Raw genomic sequence first — 18986 nt, 5'->3', positions numbered from 1 at the left:
GTGTGATTGTTATTCACTCCCTCTGTCTCCATCTTTCTTTTCTCAGTCTTCCTCTATCTCACACTCTCGTCTTTCTACTTTTCACAAAATCCTTCCCCTCCACAGCTTTGTTCCACAATTTTGAGCTTTCCACTGTTCTTCACGTATTGTTCATGGACTATTTAATTTTTTTGTTGAGGTGTGAATCCTGCTGTCCAAATCAATTTGTCTCTCAATTCTTCCTCCCTTAGTAGTCACAGTTTTAACAGTATCCCTTCCTCATGTCTTTTGTTTTTTACAATATTCAAATAATGGACAAGATACTATTATAAAAGCTGCGTCAATCAACATTTTATATATTAACAGTGGATCAAATGACCAGGCTTGGGAAGGTTACTTTGGAAATGTAATAGGTTACAGATTAGTAGTTAAAATGTAATAAGTAATGTAACTATTTTAATTACTTAATCAAAGTAATATAAATGATTACATTTGATAATTTTTTGATTACTTGTTGTCAATGTTTTCAGCTGTTAGGGTAAATGTACCCATTAAGCACCAAAATTTAAGTTCAGGTGTTTTTCATGGATACTGATATGATTTATAAAGGAGATCATTTCTTATTATGCAAGATTTATCTTCATTTATTCTTTAGTTCATCTAGGTTTTGGAATGTAAAATAAAGGTATTTTATGAAAAAAGTCTGGCATGGGATTTATTGGTACTGTGACACCATTTAAGCCCATGTGTGTTCAAAATAATCCCATGTCATGATTTATTTAAATATATAATATAATATATATATATATATATATATATATATATATATATATATATATATATATATATATATATATGTAACAGATTACAGTTACATTTATTTTATTACATAACACCATTACATGTTACTCCCCAACACTGCAAATGACTAATATGAAAGGGGTCGCTCATAATGACAAACCTAGAGAAAATCATTATACAACCCTGCAGCTTTTCAACCTCTTGTGTCTTTTAGTTTTCTCCAGTCAGATATTTCCCTCAGGAGCTGGTGAAGACCAAAAAGTGAATATTGGACTGAAATTCATCTGCTGGCCAGAAGCTTGACTAAAATAAATGCTAATGTTGCTCTGTGTCTAGTGGATATGTTAATAGGCAACTGTTTGCTTATACTGTAAAAAACAACAATTATTCAATTACGTGGCCATAAAATCTGCTAACGCAGCTTTTGAACATCAGGGTTGTAACTTTTTTGGGTCCAAAATGTATTTATAGCCTTTTGCAACCAGACTCTTTTCTTTGTCTGCCTTCACTGATTCATTAGGAGGGTTCTTGTCTTTTCTCAGAGCTCAGATCCCTCTTCACCTTTATCTTTTTTTTCTCTCTCAGCCAGGATGTCTCTGAAAAGTGGAAAGGGAGGAGGACCCGATAGTAGACCATCCTCTGCTGGAAGGTCAGTAGTACCTGATTTAAATTAGTGGGGGAAAAATAGTACTGAGTGGATTATATCCATAAAGTCTCAATTACAATTTAGGAATTAGAGAGGTTGTAATACTTAAACCTGAACTTTAAGATACAATTTGGAGATAAGCAACACATATTATTATTTCCCAAAGTGTAGCTAGTGAGCAATCAATTAGCAGAAAGACAGTCTTACAGGAGATGGTATAGTCTGTGTCCTAAAGTTTCTAGGTCCCTTAACATTTAGACAATTGCCTCCCATTTCTATTGCCATCTACAAACAATCTAAGACTTTCTGCAACAGGATGGTGCATCATTATGACAATCCACTGAGTTCAGTGTTGTTGAATTGTATCATTGGTTGTAATACATTTTAAAACATTTTCCATATGCATGAAATTTGGTGCACTTTATATTGACCAAGGCTTCTTTTTCTTCTAGCATGTCTCCAAGAGGGAGGGGAGCTGCAGCTATTGCCCCTGGGAAATTCAAAAACAAGGCCCTTCAGCTCAGCCTCTCCAAGAAATTCTGGTTATTATCATTCTCTGTTTCTAATCAACATTGATTAAGACAAGAGGAGTGGGTTGTGTGGATTTGCACACCCAATTAGTGCCATCGATTTGTACATCAGGTGCAAAACAAGCCTTCAGAATTTCAAACTTCGTCTTAAGAAATACTTCCTTTCTTTCTTTCTCTTAGTGACTGATGTAATGAATGATGTTCATGATTGCTGATGTTTTTCAATTATCTCACTCATTTTATTAATTATTTCTAGGGAGGCTAGATGGAGTAACATCTTTCTAAGAATATCAACAAAAAGGCCCTTAAGTGTGTTTGTTAATTTAAGTTGTGAGGTGAAATTATAGGCCTGGCTTTAATGATGACAGCTCTCAACACTTGGCACGCAAATGCACACTTCACAGCTCAAAGTCACAGTCTCCCGCGGCCAAGGGGAAGGACTCTGGTGAGGACGAGTCTAATCGTCGCGGCAGAAGGAGCCTCAGCAACAGCTCAGTAGTGGCAGCCGCTTACATCTCCTTCCTCAATAAACTCTTTGGACAGGTCAGTTCAACAACACATTGCTGCTTATACACACACATGCATGTTGCTGTGGCCGTGAGGTGCTATTTGGTAAATGGGTTATTCACATTAGGTTCTTTTGTACTGCATGTTTTTTGGCTGTCTGAGATGAAAGTTGACAATCATGACAGAGAGGTAGTAAAATCTTTGGTCATCAACACAAAATGTGTAGGACACATTCACCAATGACTGATTCAGAGCTTTGTCAACCTAACACAGCCTGCAGGAAAGTACTGACAGTGTCTGAAATGTGGGACCAAATTTGTACAATATGACTGCTGCTAAGACACAAAGTGCAAATCAGAAATAAACAATGAAATGAAACAACATAGAATACAGTGGCTATCCACAGCACACTTACAGTACTTGTCTTAATATATGGCACACACAAACCAATATGACGGAGTTCTGGTTTCATACACTTTTTTCAGTTTACAGTTTCAGGTTTCAGTGCACTATGATTCATCGGCCACATCTGACATGCCTCAAATTGATATTTTATAGTCTGATGACAATGTGTCACCCAGCTAACTTAAACCATTGCTGTTGTCGTGATACTTTCAGTCATTATGCTATACTGTAGGTGTGGGGTCAGTCAGTCAATATCGGCTGAAACTAGGAAAACTGATGTGAAGATTTGAGACAAACTAGCATTAAGGACCCAAAACTAAATGAAAAAAGAAGTGACTTTGATTCATTTAGGGTTTTATTTTTTCAGGGGTTTTTTTCTGATAAAATGGAGGTGAATAGAGTTGTTAGTGGTGCTTGAAGGCTTTGTCATGCTGTTCAGGTTTATTCTTTAGGGGATGGATTTTGATTGGCTGCAATGTAATATTGTTCATCAAATCACTCTGAAAGTGATGTTAACGTTCACCACTGTTGTTGTCATTATAGTTGTGGTGTGGACTCCACCATCCACCATCATCATAAGACAATTAGCTATATATTTATACTTATCGTTATCATTCTTGGTGTGGACTGCCCTTAAAGGTCCCCTACCTTCAGTATAGAGAAGTTACATTGGTGTAGGAAAATTGAACCATTTGTTCAGCAGATACTAGTGGTAACTATTGATTAAAAATATAAACACTGGTTGTTTGCTGTAGTTAAACACAACACAATTGAAAGAGTTATATAGCTGGTGGTAGTGTTGGCTCACTGAACATCTTATGTGGTGTGCACATTTAAACACAGGATCCTGGATGCCATTTCAATTATGGCCAAATGACTATGAAAAGTGGACATCATTACCCACCTCTGTTCATCTAAAAAACAAAAAAGACAAAAAAACAACAACAATACTCCAATAATTCCACTTCACAAATGATCTACTGCCTGGAGTGCCTGTTTTATTTTTCCCGCTGACACTGACTCTGTTCATGTCTAAAACCCTGATCCCAGATAGCTTCAGGACATCACATAATATTTGATAAAATGGAAACTAGACACCAGGCCAGTTAATGATCCAACTCAATTGCATCTTTCTCATTTATTTTGAAAACATGAGTTGATTTATATACTGGGCATACTTTACAATAAACATTTAACTGTAATAACTGAATGATTTGACACATCCAGCAATATATTGGAGGTGGAAGGAGACTTTGGCAACATGTTTGAGTCTTCCTATTGAGTAAGTGGATGTGGATCAGATCCAGGATGTTAAGGAGACTGACTGTTCTGTCAAGGACAGAACTCTTAATGGCAAATACCCATTAAAATAATTGTTTGGAAAGCTTTTTCCATGTTAGTGTACTAAAATTGAAATGGTTAAACCTTGTTACAGTGTAGAATCCTATTTGATGTGGACTGTTTTGTGTAATACACACTGTCTGTTTAAACATCGGTTTGGTTATTTGTTATCTTATCATTGCTGTACATGTTCTCCTTTACTTGTTTATTCGATGAAAAAATATGTTATGTAACAGTATCACAGTGATGATGGAAGTTCTTTAGTTAGATCAATGGCTTCATTTTTTAGTCACTTGTGAATTATTTGTTGTGATCCCTTTAATATGTTTTATTCCTTTTTTAAAAACTTCAAAAAATATATATATAATTCACCTTTTAAAAAGTACTTTAATATTGTTGCTCATAACAGATCCTTTTCATACTGAAACCTTATGAGACCCTGATGAAACCATATGCAGAGCCAAAGGCTTTTTCCTTAAATGCCTTCATCACAGGAGAGGGATTTACTGCAAAAGATAACAGCAAAATCTATGCCAAAGGGAGTTTTGTGCCTATGAACGCTTTAATGATGTTTCATAACTCGATTTCTTCTTAACTAATGGGACTGTTTCATTGTTTTAAAGCCACTTGATGGGAAATGAAAGCCGTTTCACAATGACCTTGGGCTACTGTGGACTCAACTTCACCATCCCTCCATGAGTTACTACCTCACTTGCCATGACTGATCTTCTTTGCTCTCCTATGACAGTCTCTTGTTTGAATTTACTAGTAGCCAGGTACCGTAGAGGGGTCTGCGTCGTATCCACAGGACAAAACACGCAGTGTTTCACTTGCTGCCTTGAGACTGAGGCATGGAGACTATCCATCCTGCAGTGTTCCTAATCTCTGCCTCAACACAAGTATTAATAACCCCCTTAGCAAGGTCCACTGTCAGCCCTCATTAGATCCAACTGGAGAAGGAGCTGGCAGAGACAAATAGCGAATGAAAAACAATTGATGCATTCACATATCAGATAGACAGATTGATGTGAATGAACTGAGGGAATGAACATTTATTTTGCATACACTGTAACTGTATGGCTGTTATAAAGTGTGTGTGTTATAATGTAAAAGGGGCATACGTTTGTGTTTGTGTGAAGTGTCCACATCCCTCTCACATGTGTCCGTGCGTCATGCTTACAAAGCAGTGGGCTGCTCAGTGGGCCATGTGAAGGCAGACAGAATGAAATTAACTGTTAATGGGCTCGTTCTGACAGATGAATTGAGAGTCTGCATGGCATGCTGTCTAATCCTTTCTGGATGGGGAAAAAAATCCAATTAATGTGTTGACCTTGCTATCTAAATATGCCCTTGTAGTCTAGAAGATCCTTTTCAGGGTAAACAGCGGTGCTGTTGAAAATCATGTTAAGACTTAAAATGTGTATCTTAAAGAGAGTTTAGAAATTGCAGGCTTAACATTTTGAATAATGAAAAAATTCTTGATGCAATTGTGTCTTGGCATTGTATTTGTGTTTCAACTCTGTTGGCAATATTATACAGTGAATAATTATTTGAACGCTTGCCATGTGGAGCAGCTTCCAAATAAACCACGGGGCCTCTACTTTTCCTGAAGCTATTGTGTACTTGAACAGGATGACCTTGTGTGATTTATGTATTAGCCACCCTGAGTGCCAACATGTATTAGGAAGAAAATATTGCACTTCTCTTTTGATTTCAGTTTCACTATAGCTCAGATTTGTCTTTTTATGTCTCTGACTTTTCAGCAGTAAAAACAACAGCTGATGATTAAGAAATATTTTTCTCTCATAAAATGAGCAATAATATAATGAAAATAGACACTTGATATAAAGCAATGGCCATACATAGTAATGTATATGTTGGGTGAGCATCAGCATCAAATACACCTACGAACATGTTCATTTAGAGATTCATGAAACTATTTTATCATCCAAGGTTGTCTGTCTCATCCATGTGTTGTGAATATAAAATGTCTAAATGCGACCATCAGATAAATATGAGGTAAAAAGTTGAACATTTCCTTTTCAAATATAGTTGAATAAAAGGACAACCTGACATAATAGAAACAATTGAAACACTGTACATGGACAGTTATAATTAGCTATTTCCACCACTGCTTGTGTGTCTTTATCTTACTGTCTTAAATTCTATTCAGTCAACTGATTGAGAGCAAGGACAAACAAGCCCTCAGTGAATAAGTACAATAATCAGAGCTTTGATACACTCCATAAGCTTGTTTGTCAGTCAAATTTCTTTGAACTTATAGATATCCTCGGGCTCGCAGCATCTTTGTGCTAAGCAGTATCTCTAATATGTCAGGCTCAGTTGCTCCATACTAAGATGACTGAGTTTGCATGTTTCTTGCTTCCCCTGTGGATGTAATGATGTTTCTGCAGAGGACTTGTGCATTGTTAACGAGAGCTTGAATGCTGCTGTAAACACGGTTACAATTTAACACAGGGAATCCTGCTTAAGACACATTGTCTCATTACTTTTATGAGATGATTAATTTAATTCCACAAGGATCTTTCAATCATCCGTGATTTACATATGCAAATTTAAGTCAGTACATGTTTACATATATGATAATTAGAAAATAGTTTCAAGGACTGAGGATGTGATATGTACCATCACATTTTTTACAAAAATATTCATCCATAGGCAACATGGATGTGAAACTAAAAAAAATGTCTTGCCTGAGAATAATGTATTTTTACACTATTGCAACTGATGACCAAATTAGTTTGCAACCACTGGAGTTATTAACATATTGCTATTTTAAACCTGTGGTGCACATACATTGAACTACTTTATGCTTATGCTTAATGAGCATCTGTGGAGGTTTTGTTTCTAGCTTCTAGATTTGCATCATCTTCTCTGAAAATACATGAACAAGTGAGAGGAAGAGAAAGAGAGTAAGGGAGAAACAGAGGGAGAGTCAACCTGAGCAAATGTCAAAACAAGGCATAGAATACTGAGTGTTTCACACACAAGGGCTATATGCAAATTATCTGCCTTGTGTCTTTGTGTAGGCAAGTGTCTATGTGTGTGTTTCTGCATTTACATGCATCTGTGTTTTTTTGTGACAATGCAAGGTTTGTGCCTGGCTGTGTATTTGCATCCACACACATTCAGCTTCTTCTGCACCTCTCTCAGGATGTTGAAAATGTAGTGTATGTGTTAGCTCGTGCATGTTGGAGTGTGTAATATTGTGTCATTTTGCCAATTAGAAAGACATGTCTGGGTTGAAATCCCATTAGAGTATACTGTCAGCATGCAGCAGTGTTGACATGATATGCATGTTATTCTAATTTGGTAGTCAAAAACAGATTATCACTGGGGTATTTCTCAGGAGAATTTGCTGCTTTAAAGCCACCCTGTCCTGTGATGCTGCCTTGTAATTATTTTGTCTGTTTTTCTTTTTCCCTGCTGCACAGGAGAGAGAGCTGATGCCAGATGAGTTAGATGGTAAGATGTTGTGATTGTGATGCAAGCACACGATAAAATACACCTCAACTATACTGCTTTATCAGTCGCATTGATATTTTCCTCCGGCTGTGATTGCTTCTCTGCATGATTCATGTAAGAGACTGAGACGGAAGGTTTCTCAGACTGCCTTGAAATGTTCTCGCCAGTGACTCAGAGCCACAAAATCAATTACTGAAAACATAACTTTCTGTTATTGAGTGTACTTCTGACTGCTGGAATCAACAACTTACAGACAAGTTAAAACTGCGCCTGTGCACACTGTGCGTGTTTTTGTGTGTGTGTTTGATTCTTGGGAAACAAAAACATTTTACCTTGTTTTATGGTTTGTTGCAATTGCTGTAATGTGCTTGTGTGTCTGTCAGAGCTGCAGCAGGCCTTCAAGGAATTTGACTATGATGCGGATGGCTTCATCCATTACAAAGACATAGCAGATTGCATGAGGACCATGGGCTACATGCCTACTGAGATGGAGCTCATCGAGATCATCCAGCAAATCAAGATGAAATGTGCGTATTCGTCTCTCTGGTTGCATGTGTATGGATGGTTTTCACTTTTTTTCCTTAGGTGCTACACCATGTGTGAATGATTGATGGGTCTTTCTGAAGTGTGAATGTGTGAGTAATGTGACTGTGGGTGTTGCACGAACATGTGTGCTTGCATACGTGCACTCCCTTTTTTACTAAGGAGCTGGTGTTAGTCTTTGGAGTTGGGGACATTGAAGACATTTTAGCAGACTGATTGATGGCCCTAACACTGCAGGTGCATGGGTGTATGACTGAGTGTGAATGTGAGAATGTGAGTTTGCATGTTGAGATGTGTGTTTAGGTCTAACTTTCCTCTCTCTGCATTTATCAAGGGGATTTTTTTCCTGTTCTGTTCTTAAATTCTGATTTTTGTTTGTGTTTACAGTTTAAGTTCACTATATTGATATCTGGATTTCTGCCATAAATGTGGAGAACTTGTTGCTATAACACCTACATAGTGTCAAGGCAAGGGCTGTAAAATCTGACAATCTACTACATAAGATTCTGCCAAGTCTTTATGTAATGCTTTTAAATGATACACAGGTCATATACACAACAAATGTACTAGAAGTGTTATGTTTTTATTGTAATCTACTTATAGCATCATGTATGTTGCAGTGCATCAGTATCAGTATTTTTTACATGTTTATATGCAGCGGAGCAGTGGAGGTCCTCACAGTGTGCAGGTTGCACACCTGTAAAGAGAAATTTTAACTTTATATGTTCACAAGATCTGACCGTGTCGTGTTCCAGCTCTGTCGCAGCTCAGGTGCTGTTTCAGTGTATTGGAAATGTTTTAGAGCAGATCATCTGTTAAGCATGTAGTTCAGAATTGTTTGCCAGGATTAATGTTTACTGTTAATATTAATTACTAATTAATATTTTGTACTTCAAACTTAAACTGTGATCCCTAATTTTAAATAAATAAACAAAAGGAGCTGATCACATAGCATAGCGCATGTCATTTCATCAGATGATCCAGTGATCTTAAAATAATATTATCTGCAGCTCAGCAGATATGACTACTTATTAACAGGTAGTAATCTGCTATTGAATTTCACACTACTTCTGATCTTTGACAACGGAAACATAAAATATGTAAATGAGAATAACTACAGTGTGATTTCAGCTACCTTGAAATACATTGTGTGATCACAGAGAGCAAAACACTGTCACACTCCCTCCCCTTAGTTTCACTCTCTAATTACAAACATGAAAAAATACTTTGTATGTGTGTTAAGACGAACTCAGTAACATATGAAAAGCATAGTTAAACATACATTTTGAGTCAAATTTCAGTAAATACAAATATAATAGACGCTCACATTTGCATGTCACACTTCACAGACACAAGCCAGTCTGGCAAAAATAGACCCGTTGCGCAAAGACATTGGAGCAGGTGTCTCATGGACCACATGGCAGGTGGTCATCGCTGGCATCCGCGACAGAGCTGGACCACGTCACAGTCGGATGCCATGGACATTATGAGAAAGTTAGCTGAAAATCTCACCTCGCTGCTGTGATGTAGAAGTGTACTCCTGGGTGTGGTCAGTACACTGTCACATCACTTTTGTGCATGGATACAGGTGCAACAAAGCACACTTCTAAGGACCCAACTGTACACAGTACAACCAGAGACAATTATGTTAAGGAATGACCATTTATAGCAAATGGTTATACAGTTACATTTTGGCGGAAAAGGTTCAGCTGTTTGAGGTACGTGGATTCTGCTTAGAGAGCTAATCCCCATAATAAACAAATAGTACCAGTTAAAGGTTTAGACACTCCTCCCATTCATTTGAAACAGAAAATGTCTGACTGGTACTATACACAAACATTACATTTTAGTTAAAATATAAAATGCTACATAAGGAGAGTTTGGGGTGGTGGAAGGAGCTGCAGCACTAAATGCATTGGTAAGAGCATAACCGGCAGAATTAAGTGTGACAGTGTGAGGTTAAAATGTTTGTGGAAACCCCAGCATGAATGTGATTGGATGTTACCAGTCACACAGCTGTGGATGAGTCTGTGATTGTAAAAGCATATTGAAAACAGCTGAGGCCAATGAGCTGAAACAAGTGCAACTCCAGTGCTCTGTCTGAACTAATGCATTGCTTTACAGACCAATATTACTCTACTTTCACTCAAAAGGGGTTGTTTCACGCAAATTACAAAAGTCACATATTGTGATCTAGCATGGCAGACAGTTTTGGTTTCATTTGCTGAGGTTAACTTTCTACTGAAGAAATGGTTCTTAGGCTAACAAAGTCACTGTTGAATTTGTCATGTTTCATTTCTGTGAGCACCAAAAGATATTTCTTTCTACTCCTTTGTATTAAGGTGGAGGCACAAATCTCAGACATTGATAAATTCAAAATAAAACGTCATGACACCATCAGAGATAAGTGGGGATTTATTTGGCTTTATTTTCGGTAGCTGGGCGAAGCAACCTTTTAACCAGGAGGTTAAGTTAATCACATCGATTGGTGTAGTGTGTAATGTCATGGTTTGGTACATGTTGGACTGGTGTGCATTGTTACAAATTCCCTGAACTCAGGATCAATTCACGCACATAAGTATAACATCACATTGATCCTCCAGGACAATAACACTGATACTGCGCAAAGTATTGAACTTCTGGGACCAGGGTTTGCTTGCCCCAAAACAGTTACCATACAGACCATATTGCAGCTGATTTTCTTGCTTAGCTACAAGTTAATTTGATTCAGCTGGTGTCCCAGATCTAAATAATTTCCCGATTAGATGGTTAAAATGGGGAAAGCATGGATGTTGAAAAGCAGGATTGAGAGAGCCACTGCAGCATAAATGTCCTCAACTGATGTGAATAGAGCACAGATGTATTTTAAAGTCATACATCATGCTGAATTACAAGGAAATGTGTATAAAATGACTAATATTTCATTGACACCATTTCATGTAATGCTCCAGTCATAAAAGCGGTGTTTCAGATTTGAATTATAAGCCCTACACACAATAACTGCACAGAACAGCAGCAGATACACAGTATGTGAAGCTTCAAACATTTTTTAAAATCTCATCTTAAAAGGGAAACCATGAAAATGTTTTTCTGTGCTTCATATTTTTAATTTGGTGTTATGTTTCATACTGTGTAATATGAATTATTCATCTGTTCACTGATGTTTTTTGACCTATAAGGTAGAATGGGCTTCAGACATTTCTAGTTTAATCTGTGCAGCTCTGCAGTAATCCCTAAAGAGCCAATAATACCGTGAAATTCAGTCTTTTCCCCATAACTAGCATGGCACTATCAATTTAGAAAAAATAATCTCTCTTTTGGGAGTTTTCTACTCTGTGATTATAGACTGACCCACTTAAGGCGCATCTATTTTTTTAAAGGCGATGTCAGGAATCCCCCCAGACTGCTGCTCCACAAGCCAGACAGGCAAAAACATACACGCCTTACCTTGAGGCACGTATAAAAATCCTTTGCTAACTCAAAAATCATAATTGATTGCCAGAAGTGGTATTTTACCTCAGAATCCTTCATCTGCCACTGCAACCAGTACATGGCTAGTTAGATGACAGCCATCAGATTCAAGATTCAGCCCCACGAAAATGCTTTTCCGTGCAAACAGAGTTTGTCATGTGATTCTCATCCGCCACAGTCCTGAGACTCAGAGCACTGATTCAATTTTTGAACCATTAAATGACCGAATGGCTTTATTGAAGTAGTCTTTCACATCCACCAAGGCCCAGATAATGAAAACAGACCGAGCCTATTCGTCTACACTATCAAATAAGCCTGTCTTTTGTCAAACTAATAACATGAGCCATCTCATTGTATCAGTCTGTTTTGATAATTACCATGGGGATCAGACTAAACAAAACAGGTTGTAACTGGGTTGAAAGGAGCATCATGGGCACATAGCTGAATGCATTGTTAGTCTGTGCATTTAGGACATTCATTGACTACCTTGTTATTACTGTAGATCAGGAAAGGCAGTCTAAAAGGCAGGAAAGGTTAGGGTCAAACCCTAACCCTAACCCATAGTTTTAACTCTGACAAGTTGTTGGCTCAAGAGCTGGATCAGTTTTACCTCAGATTTGATGTTCACAATTTGGTGAATCTGATCAACTAAAGGTTAGCATTTCTAACTCGTCCACCCTGTGTATGTTTTTATGCACTGCAAACACAAGACAAGCCTTGGCCCTGATAACATTGGGAGCTACCTGTTCACCTGCTCACCTGATTTATGTTGTCACTCTGCCAGCAGAGGGTTTCAAAATGATGGAATATGGAAAGTGTCTATTGTGATTTTTGACTCTGAACCACCACCCAAAGGTCCTGAATGACTATAGGCCAGATGCTTAGATCTCAATGGTCATTCTTGAAGGTCATGAAAAACTCATAAAGCAGGAACTTCTGGAAAAAACCCAAAACCATTTTGATGCATTTCAGTTTGCATACAGGGCCAGGCGTACAGGACACTACTGCTGCCTTGCTTGACCTTTTACTCAAATACCTTGAGGGCAGTAAAACTCATGCCAAGCTGTTTTTAAATCAGCTTTAAACACCATTCGCCCGTCGGTGGATAAACTCTAAACTACTTTGGAATTGACTCTAGTTTGACTGGTTGGTTCCTCGACATCTTCTCCAGCAGAATCCGGAGGGTGAATAAGTACATGTCAGGGGAGTTCACCAACATGTTCACCGCAAGAGTGTGTCTTCACTTCTTATATTCTATATAAAGATGACTGTCGGATCCACTTTGAGAACTGATATATCCTGAAGCTTGCAGAGGACTCAGTTATTCATTCAGCATTCATTCCTCCAAGTCAGTGTATCAAAGACAAAAGACAAGCATAGACTATAGACACCATCCTCCTCCCAGTCAGAGCACCATCACTGGGTGTTTGAGGTGGAGGGTTGTCAGACATAAATACCTTTGTTTAATTATCAATAACAATCTCTTTTGAATGTCATACTGAAATATTTTGGATGACAGGTCAGCAATAACTTTTCTGCCTATGGACACTTGCCAACTTTCATGTTGACAGTCTTTTACAAATCCTATATAGAATCAATTTTATAATTTTCCCTCACCTGTTGCAATGGCAGTTTACATATCTAATCCAAAAACAAATTGACTAAAATAGTGAATACAGGCAGCAAAATTGCAGGTGTCCAGCAGAGTAGCCTGTCTGCTCTGTATAACAGGTGGTGAAGTGGGCAAGTTCCATCATGTCTGACTGCACCCACCCTCTTCTTCAGGATTTTCAATCCCTAACCTCTGACACCCCCTTCATATTCCCCTCAGTCAAGACAAACTGATACAAACACTCATTCATCCCCACAGCCATTACCCTCCTCAATTCTGGGAAAAGGAGGTAGTCTGCCCATCATGAGCATGACGGTCTACTTATTGATGTTCATGTTGATTTCTGATTATGTCGTTGCTGCTGGATGTATTTGTTGATGTATTTTGGTGCTAATGTTATGCTGGTCATACTTCATATAGTGGGATGATAGGATAGTCATCATTGTATTGTATTTTTATGCTAATGCTATGCTGGTCATTCTTTATATAAAAGGTTGACAGGATAGTCGTCATTAATATTGTTCACATTGCTGTTTCTGATGATTATGTGTGTTCAATGCAGTGCTGCTGAGTCTGTGTTCCAAATGAATGCTACAAATGAACACTATGTTTCCCTGTGTCTGCTGCATGTGTAGGCTAAATAAGCTATTGTGTGCTAATAAGTTCACAATCATGACTCTATCAGTTGATAATATGCCAATGTCGTGTTTTCAGTTTGTTCTGCTTCCCTCAAGTGGCCAAAAAATTCACTTCCTGCAGGTTTGAGTAGAGGATCAAAATAATTCTTGCACCATTGTTGGTATATGTATGTAATGTATGTGACAATATCCTTTGACACCTCATTGCATCCATATGTCTGGCACAGACAATCCAGGAAGACATGGAAGTTATTATTTGATAGTCCACCTATACATGTATGTATCTTTATCCACTTGTGTGTGTTCTGTCTTCCTATAGGGGGTGGACATGTAGACTTTGACGATTTCTGTGAGCTCATGGGACCAAGGATGCTGGCTGAGACAGCTCATATGGTCGGGCTGAAGGAGCTCCGCTGTGCCTTCAAACAGGTAAGAGGCCCCTGGCAAAAAACTCCAAGAAGTCTGACTTCAAGAAGGCCTCCTGGTAGTGTGACAGTATGCTTACTTTGAAGTGTGCAGCAGGACTTTTCCTTAGAGAGTGCATGAGTTCATGGCTCTGGTAAACAAGTCTAAGGGAAGTGACATAGCTGTCTATGAATGCAGAAGAAAGTTTTAAGGGAAGAGAAAATAATTCATATTGATGTTTTATTATAGCCTAGTCGCAGCCACTATGTATGTTCACTTCTTTGTCCCCCACCTGTTCATCAGTGCTCATACACATGCCTGCTTTTCCTCAATAATTTGCTGGAAATCTATATTGAATTTCCATCTCTGACGTCAATACATAGGCAGGCCAACAATTTGATTGTCCCCCAAAGCCAAGTCCTGATGTGACGTAGTCTTTGACCAAACAAAACAAATAAGGTGGTGATGATATTTATAAGCACAGCCACACACCTGGGTTCAGCCATTTAACACATTACAACATGATGGGTTTTTAATGATTACTGCACAAGCGACAGCACTGAAAAGGCTCTTAATGTTTATAAATATCAGACCAGAATGTACAATATGCTACTGGACTCTCCTGCTGTTTATTTGTATGGGCCAATCTATATTATAAATGTGTTCTCATGAATTAAACTTGACCACTTTTAGCTGTATGCTGCCTCAGGGAAGTCACTTATGCAATTTAAATCATGGTATTTCAGTATTAATGTGTTTTATGTAAAACAAGCTCTCTCATGGGTATACCAAACAGCATTTAGTTATACACCTCAGAATGTAACACTGTTTAAAAACTGTGAGTTTGTGCTTTAGCACGGTATGTGCTTTGAGCCAAGTGCTAAATGTAGCATTCAAACACAATGTTAACATGCTGACGTTTTGCAGGTTACCATATTCACCTCATTAGTTTTGAGTGTTATTATTCTAACATTTGCTAATCAGCACTAAACACAAAGTGCAACAAGGCTAATGGTAATATCATTAGCTTTGCAGGTAGGCTATGCTATTACAGTATAAAGCCCAAATTGACCTGCTGGTGGCGCTGCTAGATGAAAACTCACCCAAGTTATGGTGGAGTGGTGGAGAACAGTGGTGGAGAAATTTAACTAAAAACCCAAAATATCGATGTCATTGTAGCACTGTGGAATTGGGCTACTTTTGAAGTGTTGCTGCATGTTGATTTTTTTTTGTCTGCTGGCTGTGTGTACCTATTTTGCATGCAAATTACATGAATAATATATAAAAAAAACAAAAAAAAAAACACATCTTAAATGAAATAATTTTTTTTACCAAACTGATGCGCACACACACACACACACACACACGCACGCACGCACGCACGCACACACACACACACACACACACACACACACACATATTATGGAAAACTGCTTTTAATGCTGATACACTACCACACACTTGTGGTACTTTGTAGATATTGCAATACATTTGGCTATGATTGCAATGATTTTAAAAGCAGTAGGCAATATGAATTGGCAGAGGCATATTTTAAGTTCTGGCATTGGACTGGCTTTTGGGCTAGTTTTTATTGGCTATTGTGCTGGTTATTGTGCATGCAACCAGAGGGAATCCCAAGGATGTGAGATTATGGTGGACTTGGCAGTAACACAAGGCGGGCAATCATGGGAGAACAGGTGCTAAGCAGCTGCAGGCAGGCAAACTATGGGGCGCAGTTTGTAAAGTTGCTCACACAGAAAATAACATCAACATTTTGCAACATTTAGTTTCAAACAGTGTTTTAAAAAAATGTGTGAATTATTTAACATCACCTTTCACCACATTTACAGCAATATTTGTGACCTTAGAAATATATTAAATAGTTAAATCTAAATCTAAATATTAAATAAATTTATACACCGTAATTAAAATAGACAACATTTCAATATTTGTGTTTTTAATAGTCCAATTGCACTCATGATGTGTGTATGATTGACATCCTTCACAATCAGTAGACTGGCTGATATTACCATCTGAGTGATGCTGCTAGCCAGACTAAAAAAACATACTCTGATCGTGAATTGCTTTGGTGTTTTAATGAGCTGTACTTGGTTGAGCTTTTAGGGGAGGCATTCAGGAACATTTCCATCTGACCTTGTCTATCAAGCTTTTATCAAAGCCTGTAGGCAAGACTCATTCGTTTGCATAAAAAGGTTTTAAAAGTTGTTCTGTTCATTTATTAAAGTCCTTAACAAGGTTTTCTATTTTGAGAACACAAGGCTACATGGTCATCTGACATTGTATCTACAGTTTCTTTCCTTACATTTGTGTCATCATCAAGGTCCCAAATGATCCAATCAAAAAAGAAATTCACATTCTGACATTTGACTGTATTTGCAGAGAATATGTATTAACGCTCAACATAACTCCTAAGTAGAAACTTTTATGACTTCATAGCGTCGCTCAATCAACTGAAAATAAATGGAACTCTCACTTCAATACTAACCCCTCATGAGTCAGCATTGCCCCATCTGCAGACACAAGCTGTTTTCTGTCTTCCAGGGACCTTGTGCAGCCATGTTATAGCTATTACCAGAGTGAAACTCGACGATAACTGAAAAAAATGTGATAAGCTTTGGCGTGGTATGAGCTATAAAATTATTTTTGTTTATCTGTGTCTTGTGATAGATTTCAATCCCCATTTCTGTCTTTCTTCCTCCTCGTTGTACTGCATTCAATCTGTCCACCCACTTCATTAGCCCAGAAACATGCAGTTTTGTTCTCTCATTCTTTCCTCTATCACTCCTAATCATCTTCACCTTTTATCAATTTTTTGTCTCTCTTCACTCACTACATGTCTGTGTCCCCACCTCTTTGCCCTCCACTAACCCTTACAGTTTGACTGCGATGGCGATGGGAAGATCACGCTTGATGAGTTGAAGGAGGGCATGAAGACCCTACTGGGGGAGAAGCTGAAGAAAGGCGAACTGGAGGAGATCCTCAGTGACATTGACCTCAACAAAGATGGAAACATTGACTTTGATGGTGAGCGGTTGGGGAGTCGATGGGGTGGAGAAATGTGTGGGAGAGGAGTGGATGCACATTGAAACAATTCATAAAAAACAATGATAAAACACTTAAGATCTGCATGTGGTGTGGTGTACCGCGGGGAAGAGCTACCTAGAGGAGGAACAGAGCAGAAAGGTCAGCAAATCTAATTGGAATGGGTTGAGGATAAAGGGAAGAGAAGGAGAAAATGAGTAAGAAATGAGGCGAGAAAAGGGTGCAATGAGGAAAGAAGTCAAGGTGGACTGGTTGGAAGGGCCAGTCCAATCTAATCAGTAGTGCATTAAGACAATCAATTCACATGCCTGGACACCTATCACATGTTACACGTCAAGAACACACCGTTTGGACGGCTCAAGGACTTTCCAGAAATTACATGACCATGTGTTACCTCGCAAGCAAATAAACACACACAAACACACATATAAGCACATACGTGCACATCGATGTGCACGTGTGCAGGTGTCATCAACACCACATGCGTGTTAGTGTGATCAAAGGCTGCCGTTCGCACAGAGCTTAGAGGTGAGACCCTGTTTGTCTTGTCTCAGCAATCCAATCAATTGCAATTATTGGGAACATATGAATAGGCGTGTCAGTCTCTGAAGGGATCAATAAGCAGGTGGTCCTCATTATCATCAATTAGCCCCCAGGGCAGCATTTGAGTGTATCTGTCCAGTTCAGCAACATTGGTAGAATATCCAACAACCAGGCACCTGGCTGACAAGCACCAAACGCAGCACTGAGGCAGGTGGAGCTTTCTGCTTGGTTTACTACTTTTTATAGAAAATGGTGAGAGGAGTAGTACCTCAAGAGATAATGTTAGTGGGTTAATCTGGAATTAAACCTTTAGTACTCAGTCAATCAATAGATTTACATCTACAATCAGAATTCTTTCAGAACAAAGCCCTCCAGGAGGACAATGAAGAAAGGGAAAAAGCAATTGATTTTATGGATTTAGTGGAACCTGCCTCGGGCTATCTGCAGCTTGGTTTTCATTGACAGAACACATCAATAGCTATCCTGATTGACAAGCAAATCCACGATAATGGCTACAGCAAGCCAAAACAAGTGGTAATCAAACTGATTACCAATTACAAGTCAAGAAGAGCATGAAAAATGGTAGTAGGCAAGATGGAGGTGTTGATATTGAAAGTCTATGACTAGGCTTGACCAGTTCTGTTCTCTTTTTTTTCCCACAGCAGGACAAATTAAACTGTCATATTTAAAATTTCAGCTGAAATGCTCCCGTATCTGTCAATTTTTTCTGCTTTGACATATAACCACTTCAGTTTTTCATTAACTTGGTGATAATGGAAAAATTTTCTTCATTACATAACACAATGAGCTGTGTTAGTTTCCAGTGCAATTTCATGTGGACTGCTAATAATGACTTATAATAATGATGTGGCTGGACCCCTTGCTGTCCTTTTGGGATATAAGAGTGTCATTTTTCCTTATAAATGGATCTACTGCTGTCTCTGTCTCCTTCCACAGAGTTTGTTATGATGCTTTCTGCACGATGACCTCCGATGGAAGAAGATGGAGCAGACAGC

The 18986-nt window shown here is 38.3% G+C and overlaps 1 protein-coding gene across 1 annotated transcript; it reads left to right on the top strand.

Moving 5' to 3' along the window:
* The first annotated feature begins 1879 nt into the window (after nucleotides 1-1879).
* cabp4 (calcium binding protein 4) lies at nucleotides 1880-18956 on the top strand. Its single transcript, XM_053326384.1, has 7 exons — nucleotides 1880-1968; nucleotides 2361-2499; nucleotides 7665-7695; nucleotides 8079-8222; nucleotides 14279-14388; nucleotides 17262-17409; nucleotides 18928-18956. The coding sequence occupies exons 1-7, from the start codon at nucleotides 1880-1882 to the stop codon at nucleotides 18954-18956; spliced, it is 690 nt and encodes a 229-aa protein (XP_053182359.1).
* Nucleotides 18957-18986: the final 30 nt, after the last annotated feature.

This window comes from Scomber japonicus, chromosome 2, assembly GCF_027409825.1.
Source record: "Scomber japonicus isolate fScoJap1 chromosome 2, fScoJap1.pri, whole genome shotgun sequence".
NCBI classification, from domain to species: Eukaryota; Metazoa; Chordata; class Actinopteri; order Scombriformes; family Scombridae; genus Scomber; species Scomber japonicus.
This window is presented reverse-complemented; position numbering and strand designations above follow the sequence as displayed.

Bases quoted from the DNA above. Each gene is read 5' to 3' on its own strand.
- cabp4 (XM_053326384.1), top strand. From the start codon at position 1,880: ATGTCTCCAAGAGGGAGGGGAGCTGCAGCTATTGCCCCTGGGAAATTC. The intron at 8,223-14,278 runs GTGCGTATTCGT...GTCTTCCTATAG, and splicing joins CCAGCAAATCAAGATGAAAT to GGGGTGGACATGTAGACTTT. The intron at 17,410-18,927 runs GTGAGCGGTTGG...CTCCTTCCACAG, and splicing joins TGGAAACATTGACTTTGATG to AGTTTGTTATGATGCTTTCT.